The sequence below is a fragment of the Dermacentor andersoni genome, chromosome 3 (assembly GCF_023375885.2).
Source record: "Dermacentor andersoni chromosome 3, qqDerAnde1_hic_scaffold, whole genome shotgun sequence".
Taxonomy (NCBI): Eukaryota; Metazoa; Arthropoda; class Arachnida; order Ixodida; family Ixodidae; genus Dermacentor; species Dermacentor andersoni.
The window spans coordinates 154,590,266-154,599,733 of record NC_092816.1 but is presented as its reverse complement, the minus strand read 5'-3'; the positions used below and the strand labels follow the sequence as shown (position 1 = coordinate 154,599,733).

General features: G+C 42.5%; 1 protein-coding gene across 1 annotated transcript in view; it reads left to right on the top strand.

The window, feature by feature from the left end:
• The first annotated feature begins 393 nt into the window (after window positions 1-393).
• LOC126524590 (3 beta-hydroxysteroid dehydrogenase/Delta 5-->4-isomerase type 2-like) overlaps window positions 394-9,468 on the top strand; it is a 28,840-nt gene continuing 19,765 nt past the window's right edge. The window contains exons 1-2 of the mRNA XM_050172889.3: window positions 394-667; window positions 1,765-1,874. Coding sequence (XP_050028846.1) covers window positions 1,786-1,874 — 89 coding nt within the window. The 5' untranslated portion in view covers window positions 394-667; window positions 1,765-1,785. The remainder of the gene's footprint in view (window positions 668-1,764; window positions 1,875-9,468) is intronic.

The following is a 9,468-nucleotide window of genomic DNA, read 5'->3' as shown; positions in this document are numbered from 1 at the left end:
ATGGTGCGCAGACTGTAGTTGCTTTCTGGTTTAATTTGGCGCGTCTTAACCTTACAAAGCATACCCAAGTTGCTAGCTGTGGGTAACCTCTTTCAATACACTTACTGTAATATGTGTTCTTATATTGAAATAAAAGCAAAATAATTAATACCTTAAAAAAGCCTCACAAACTGAGGCTTCATTTAGAAAAATAAAAATATCAGAGTAGATCTACAATTTTACTGAATCCATAGTTCTAGAATAAATAGTTTTAATGTCGCTTACGGTTAAGTTTTGCCTACTATGAAACTTTACAAAAATTGTGTTACTGCTACGACGTTTGTAACTCCGCGGCCTAAACCACCATCGTTGTCCTCCTCTCTGCGCCGCCACGCCGATTCCTTTCCTCCTTGCTCATTTCGTCGACGGCCGAGCGTGGGCGCGGCAGAGCGTGTGGTTCGTGTTTCGGTGGAGAGGCGGGCTTGCTCGGCCGGTTGTTTTTGTATGCGCCGGAGCAACCTGCTGCAGAGTTCAATCGAGTTTATTCGTTCCTGCGGGCCGGCACCGTTGTCAGGCTGCTCAACAGGTTACGTCAGCTTGGGTTCACTGGCTGTCATCACCCAAGCACGCCAACGTCGCCGGAAGAGAAACCGTGTCGTGAAGCGGCAGCAATATAAAGTCGACGAAGGTGAGCTGAAGTGGACCGATGGAATCTCTTAAGGTCTGATGTGTCCGCCGGTTAGAAAAAGGAAAACTAGATAAGCAAACGGTGCGCCGACGGCGCGCAAATCGGTGCGAAGATCCAGTGGCAGCGTACCCAACACTGCATCGGCCCAGCATGAACTTTTTCCCGCGATCGTTATCGAGCTTGTCCTTTGCGGCCTCGCTGTTCTCGCCGGCGCAAGAAACACCCAAGGCTAAGCAGAGAAAAAAAAGTTGGAAACTTTTCGTCGGTCGGGGTATAGTCGTGCTAGAGGCGCACTTGTTGAGGCCGCGCTTTCCTCGAAGGGAATGGAGTACTACTATATATATAATTGTGGGCTCGGCGATAGCGTGTCGCGCGGCATCTATTACGGTCGACCTTCACGTGAGAGATGCAATCGTTGTCTGTCTTCGGGCAAGAGGAAAAGGAAGGGCCCCGGACGGATGGTCTTCGCGTTCATTCTGTCCGCAGCGCGCGACGCGATTGGTCGCTGCTGTAAAATGTTGCGCGAGAGCAGACGGTCGCTCCTCACAGAAACTTGCTGTCGCGCAGGGCAGTGAGCGAAAACTGAAAATCCGCTACCGTTTAACGGCGGTGTTATCCAGATGCACATCCTCTGCGAAGCCGTCGCGACCCTTTGCAGATATTGCGCGTTGCGTGACAACCGATCGTAGATGATCATGCAGATGCTTCCGAGTCTGACTCTGCAGTGGATTCACTGAGTGACGTGTTTATCCCGTGTGTATTCTGCTCGTTGCATCATATATCACCTGCCTGGCGCTTTTATTGCACGCACAAAAGCGTGCGCAGGGTACGTGCACTCAGTGCCATGATTTCTTTTTTGCTTAACTCGCAGCCCTAAACATCTCTTTTCTGCTACACTTGCCTGAAGTTCATTATGTTTTTGCATGCCTCGATATTCACCTATGTCTTTCCCTCTCTAGAACATTGAATAGCCGAAATTTATATACGTGCGCATGTGTACAGCAATAAGCCATATACTAAATTGGCGATTCTTGGTGCAGTGAGAACTCAAAGCAAGACGAGTATGTTTCGATTAAACTTGTGGTATGTGCTGGCAGGCTGAAGCAAGCTGAAGAAAGATGTCCTTCGACCCTGAGCGCAGCAGCACCAATGGCAACGAGAGCCCGGAGCTCGAAGATGTGGATTCCCCGTGGGCAGCACCCTCAGCGTGAGTGGCTCTCTGTGTGCGTTTCAAGTGCTTACAGCATGGCAGGTGTACAGATCAAGTGAGCAATGTTTCAGGAAAAGTTAAGGGTCAGGACACAATGCGACATATATTTGCACACATTCCATTGACAAGCAGCATATATTCTGGTCACGGTAATACCAAAGTAAGCCTGCGCCAGCATGCATGGGCAACAAATTTAAGTTTTTGTTTCAACGTTTTGGAGCTGGCACTTTTCCTTAGGGAGGGGGAGAGAAGGTTTAACAAAACGGGAAAAAAAGGAGGAAACATCACCCAAAGAAGCATGACTATGGCCTGATGATCATTGTGCGACTAAGAATCTAGACGATGATGAAAGGGCAGAGCGAGTTAAGTAAGTGAAGTTGAATGTGTAATATCTGCAGTTTCAACAGTCAGTTCGCTCACTGACTGCATATGAAATATTAATGCAGTATATGTGAAAATTATGTATGCAAGCGATAAACAGCATGTGCTCAGTAGCACAAAGTTAGGCAAATGCAATTGAGTATGTCATCTTCCTTTGCACCCATGACACAGGGGCACAAAAAAAGTTATATTCACTGCTGCTTAATTTTGTTCGTGCAGTACCACATGGACATACCTAACGGCATTAAAGTTAATGCCACTGTAGCCATAGCGGCATTCTCACAACTCATTTATTTGTTGAATGTGTATTCCTTTCCCCGATGAATCGCATTCAGAAATGTATGAACAGCACATTTATGGAGTAAATTAATGTGCTTAAAATATGCCTATTAACATCTTAAGTGCCATTTCTTGGACCTTTGTCAGCTGAATAACTTTTTGATGATGTTACTATTGCCAATTGAAATAACTGCATTCACTGTAGCTGTCACTATTGTGGTGGTATTTAATGGCCTTAAAATGTGTGTGTAGCAGGAACTTGAAATATAATCGCATTTTAAGGAACTTATGGTCCTAGACACTTTATGGCACTTTACTTCGCCCTGTGGGAATACCAGTTTCTGCATCTAATTTTCTCTGGAGAATTTGACTTGTTGTGATGGTGGCCTTGTCAAACACCTATTTAAGGATTCGGGCTGTCTATATTGCTAGTTTGCTGGCATTTTTGGCATGAAGCATGAATTGCCCAGCTCCTCTACTGCCTAAAAATTGGCATATGGCTTTCATGAAATAATTGGTCAGCGGAAATTTTATTACATCTGCAGTGTGCTCAGCATGGTCCTTTAGCGATGTGTAGTTGGACTTCACTACTGGATTTGTCCGTTGATCAAGCCAGAGATCGATTATTGCTATCAATAAATGTTAGTGTCATACATTTTTTTTACTTAATGCAGGTAGAGAACAGAAAAGCTTTAGTGTTATATGTGTTGAAAAAGGCACAAAAATTTATGCTCGATTGCCCCCACATTCATTTAATAGGATAAACTGTTCAGACGTGCTCGAAACAATTCGCAATAATAGGCTGTATTGCTGTACTTGAAAATGCCAATTATGTGAAATTTTCTCCTCGGTTGCCTGTAGTATCCTGACTAGCCAATAAGTTACTAGTTTAACATCTTTAATCTCGAGGTGTACTTCAGCTCTCCGCTGGGGTTTATCTATGAATAACATTGAAAAACAAAACAACCATCTGCCAGCAAGCTTGTGTTGTCCGTCAGACACATCCGTGTGTTTATCACCTGGCATCTCTACTTTGTGTAGAGGCACTTCAGCGTAAGCTATTGATAAGACTGCTGTGTCCTCTGCAGGTTACAGTTACTCACATTCTTATCTTTTGGAAAAGATCACATCTAGAAGGAGACTGACGAAGGCTGCTTAGGATGGCCACAGTATGCCACTATCTCTGTTTGGTTATGTAAAACCAAGGCAGCTCGTGGCTTTCTTTCGCTTTGCCTCAGCGGTCCAATAAGATACGATTAGTGCAAGGCGTAGGCTACCTGACACCCGATTGGGTGGGGGGGGGGGGGTCAGCAGTGGTCAATGTTTTCTCTAGTGGCTTGAACTGTATATCTGACTTTTCTGACTGTAGTAGCTGCATGTTAAACAGCACAAAACAAAAAAAGAATATTTAGATAGTTGTTGAGGTCCAGTGTATGTGTTCTCCATGTGGCCTTTGCTCCGTTTCACACTCGGCAGGCAATGCTGCTGAAGCTATGGAAGTAGTGAAGCTATGGAAGTCTCACTTCAAACAATTTGCAGTTGTACTTGACCTGCAGCACTTTCTCGAAAGCAACCACTTCACGCATTGCAACTACAACATGTAGACGTAAGGTTGCATCAAATCACGCTTTATTTGTGCACTTTGGTGCTTCCAGTATGTGCGGTTCCAGTATCTGTTGGTCGCAAGCCCAAGTGGTATGCTATGGTTGCTGCTCACAGAAATGCGTCGCCCTACTTGTTAGGTGGTAAATCGGTTCAGATCTGTGACACTATTCATGTAATAATTACGCCACACCTTGCAACATCAAAGTATCCAAAAACAAGGATCTGATTTACAGGGAAATGGAGGCTTGAAGTGATAAACACTGGTGAAACAAGTAACCTTGTGAAAGCCAGTGTTTTGACAAGGGCACTTGTCTTTGAAACTGCTTTTCTTAGCAGCGTCTTTATGTATGCATGTCGATCGCTTCCCACAACCCTCAATGGGGGAGGGGGAGAAGAATAAGCCGGTGAGAGGAATAACCGGAATTCAAATTGTTCAAAGAAAAGGGGGGAAGGGGGGGGGGAGAAAAGGAAAAGAGTGTTGGGGATGGTGTCTAGTTCTTCTAAAGAGGCAACCAGTAAGGGAAGCATTGCTGTCAGAAACAGAGCTGACAAAAAAGGGAAACGAATCCGAATGTGCTAGCAGCGCTGACAATATGGTGGACCCATTTTCCCACTGAACAGAAAGTAAAAAGGTATGCTGTCTAAACACGTGAAAAGAAAAAGAGAGAGAGAAAAAAAAAAGAGTACCAGAAGATTAAAACTGGTAGAAGAAATTATGTTTTAACAAGACATGCTTGGTTGGGTGTGAAAAAAAATTATGCAGAAACTCCACTGGAGTTGTCCAAGTATGCGTAAGCATACCTGCAAATTTAAGTTGGCCCACCTGCAAATTCCAGCTTGGCCCACCCCCATATCTTCAGTTGGCCCACCCCTACTGTAGGCTTCCCCACACATTTTTATGGAGCCCTTATGTATCCCTATGGCCATTCTCTCTGATCAATTTTTTTCTGCTTTCAATTGTTCCTTATCTCTTTGTCAAGGTTCAATTAATGAAAGCAACTTGAAATAACATCTATATCCATGTTTCCTTTGCAGAGGAAGGATGAGAGCATTTGATTTCAGAAGTGAAGGAAGAATGTACATTTGCACAAAGAATGCAGCAAGAAAATGCAGGCATAGACATAGGGAAAAAGAACTCTACACTCCTTATAATAGACACGGTTTCCATTAACTAAAACAAGACGTCGAATAACAAAGTTAAATGGTCATTCCAGTTCAAACCCTATAGTTCTATGAGTGTCCTGCTGCACAGAGAGTGAACAAGGGTGGGTGCGGCTCACCAGCAGTTCAGGCACATGGTCACGTAGCTGAAGAATGCCGAGACGTCGCTGACAGAAGGTACTGGTCGCTCCTTGAGCGAACTCCAGCTTGTCACGCGGTGGGACCTTGTACTCGCTCAGGAGGTTAGGCAGTCCAGGTTCTGCCGGTAGGAGTCTGGAAGTTTGGGCCCACGGCCCGGCGGCTCACTCCCGCTCCTGGATGACGCCAACTTCTCCGGTGCTCTCTTGCATCTGAGCACCACCACGCCGCTCCAGAGTCTCTCCCTCACCTCCTCTTCTTCCTTCTTTTTCTTCTACGTCAACCATCAAGTACTGTCCTTAACGGCCGCTTCGTTCTTTATAGTCTTTCTGACAGCACATGAGATTTTGCACACGTGGCTTCTTCATCATTGTCTTCTTGCGCTCGTCCATTCGTTCTGGATGTTAAATTGTCTTCACCGCACTACTCGCTTTATGTACACCACTGGCTTCGTGCACTGTCACTTCCCGATAACTTGACACACAACACTCTCATAAAGCTGCCAGTCATCTGCACTTATGTTATTATAACGATTAAACGTCCTAACTTTGCAAATTACGCATTTTTTTACAGATACAAGGTATTACAATTTTCGCGTGGGACAGATTTCGCTGGGGTACTCGCCAAATAATGCTTACGCGTTAATACAAATCAACATCTTTTTAAACGCTGATGGAGAGAGAAATGAGACTGACCAAATATTAAATAAATGACACAGTAAACTTATACTAGAAGACATAGTAGATTAGCAAAGCACTGCTTATGAGAAAAAAATATTTTGAAGTTCAATAATTAATAATAATAATAATAAAAATATGTAATGAACGTAATAAATTGGGACGGGAGATGTGGTCTGACCAGCTGCAAGATCACAAAAAATTAAGGGCTCCTTATTATATTTGTGCCATTGGTATAATGATTGGATTCAAGAACTTTTGAAACATTTATGTCTATTGGTTAAAGTGTAATAAACTTGTAAACAAGATATAATTCTCAATATTTTCTGTGTCTGGGCAAACAAAAATGTGATTGTTGGATATCAATTTTAAGTTCATCGACATTGTGACCTGGTAGGTTAAAATGATTGCTTTCGGAAGTTTTTAGCCGCGCCATTGCGATGTCCGTCTGATCCAACATTCATTGGCTGTCCTCTTTCACAGCTGTATTGTTTGTGGCAGAACAAACATTCCAGCAAATAAATGATGCTAGATCCCACGAAGGTAAGACTGGATTTAATTTTGTGCACATAACGTAAAAGTACAAGACTTGCATTGTATCTTTTCATGCATCTTTGACACATGCCTGTCTCCTTTTCAAATGCGGCACACTATGAGTGCGAGCAGACAGAAAAGTTTTGTCGCATTTGTAGCTTTGCCTGCTACTTATGAAAAAAGAAAAAGAGTATACTATTAATCCACTGGCCTTTCACAACATGGTCTCACATAGATTAGAGGAGAAAAAGAGGTCTAAAAAGCAAAATCCTTCTGCTGCAATATTAATATATTGGTTCAACCATTTAATGATGACGAACTTTGTTGAGATTAGGGATTGCTTCTGTGCATCTGTTTCTTTGTTACATTTAAGATGGTAGTGAATGGTGGAAAACAGTTTGTCTCATTGTAAGCTGTGGTGGATCGGCACGAATCAAGACTTCCGAGAGGCTGGTCGGCACGTGAAAGATACACTGCAAAATAAACGTCAGGTTAAGCTGGATCAGCAGATCACTCTTCTGAAATACCAGAAACGCTGGTCTTACTGTAAGCAGGATCTTGGTACAAAAATGTAAGGTGGGCTTCCCAAACCAGCTCCTTGTAACATCATGCTATTTGGACAGCATCTGGTGACAGCATCTAGTCTGGTGAATGGATTATCCGGAAACAAGGATCGCATTACATTTTACGAAATGTAACACTCAGCCTCGTGTGCTATAAGGAATTTTCTCGAACAAGTACAGCCCGTAACCACAGGAAAGTACTTTAAAACCTGTGATGCCACATTGATGTACTGGCTCTCTGATTCAAGCTCGAATTTCCAAAACGGGAGGCTTTGACCTTCGCCTTATGCACTGATAATAAGCCTTTTCCCACCAAGTAAATGCAAATTGATGATCAGGCTAAACTGACTTAGTCTTCCACCTTAATGTTCCTTTAAGGGGGGATGTGGGTCTAAATCTGTATGCTTTGAGGTATAGCACTGAAAACTTGTACATATATGTAACATTATGTGCTTGTTTGAAGTATGTGGTCCATTTTCATTTATGTCCTTTGTTTCAAATTTTATGCAAGCTTTATGCAATTTTATGCAAAGTATTTGATCCTGAAACTTCGCTGAACAGGGTACCAGTGGCTTCTATACGATTCAAGGAATGCAATAGACCAACCTTATTGCTCTGTCTTACCCATAACATGAGTTGTGAGGTACTGACTTTGGAACTCTGAAAAGTGTTTTTCTGGTGAACAGCTTTAAAGTTTTGCAACTTTTGTTCTAGGTGAGGCAAAGCAATAATGGTTGGTCCTATAGCATTCTTTGAATCATACAGAAGCCATTGGTACTGAATTTAGTGAAATTTCAGGAACTGATAGTTTGCAAATCTTTGCTGAAAATTATTTGAAGGAAGCTTGCATAAAATGAGAACCAGAGGAGATAAACAAACGTGGACTGCATATTCAAAATAAGCACATAATGTTACATATATCTAAAAATTTTTGGCACCATTTCTCAAAGAATATTTTTTTTTTTTTTTTCTAAGACCCACCACCCCCCTTTAATAGTGCCCGTGTTGGCAAGTGGGACATGCATTTGAATTAACATGCTGGGAGCTTTAGGTTCCTGAGTGGTTTGCACATCTGTTTTTTTCTTCAACCCATAATGTGTGCTTTGTGTCTATCTGACATGCTGTGTGTATTTGCATATCAGTTGCCTAAGTTGATTACAGCCAACACCGCAGATTTGTTAAAATGAAGGAGATAAAGGACAATAGGAAGAGCTACAGTCGGTCGAATGTTGTGCAGTGACTGAATTTCACTAGCAGCCATTGCTGTGATCATGCTAGTGTAGCTTTTAATCTGCTGAATGTATAGCTGCCTTCGTTTAGGCACAAATGCTGCAGTTCATTAAATGGCTTTATAGAATTGCAGGTAGTAATTCATTGCTACTTTTGTTTTTGCTTTTTCTGCTAAAGCTTCTGCTTCTGAAAGGATTGTAAAAATGTTTGCAGATTGTAGATTTGCCCCACACTTTTTTTTTTTTTTTTTTTTTTAGGTTTGCGAGTACATTTTGAGTGCTTGGGAAGCTAAGGCACAGAAAAAAAAAGAGGAAACATAGACATCTTTATATGTGGTTTCTTGAATATGGAAAAAATTGTGAAGAATAACTACATTGTACATACATGCATGCACACACACGCGCAGTATGAGCTGGAGATATTGCTCGTGCACATCGATGACCATTGTCGAGCTGTTTTTGCTATGCGATTTAGCACGGGAAAAGTTTGCAGTCGCCGTCTGGCCTTGTTATCTTCAAGCCTACCTTAGTCCACACCCCACGAAATTTCAACTTTCAAACTTGTGTAGTCCGTGGAGGAAACTTCAGGACGACAAGAAATCTTATTGCCTTCCAGGTTGTTCACTCGGTTGGCATGCTCAAGGAAATGAAAATGGAATTACAGGTAGTCAGTCTGCTATTGTTGCACATGCAACGTGCAACACTTTTGCCAAAAGAAACAAGCAAGAAGAAACTAGTCGTGCACTGATGTAAAAGGAAAACCCAGCATAACATCATCAAATAATGTGCTTTGACGTGTCTGTTTCATGACGTAAGTGTCACCAGTGTTAGCCTTTGCGATTTCGAGGTCTTGTCAAATGTAAAAAAACGGGCAGGCATAACTTTCGCAAGAAGCTTGGCTACTCAAGTTCAACTCATTTGTACGTGCATCTTCCGTGTCAGTCATTAGCATACAAAAGGTGGCACCCCATAGCAGGTGCTCTTCTAACATTAGCATTCCGGGTATATTCATCCTTGACGCTAA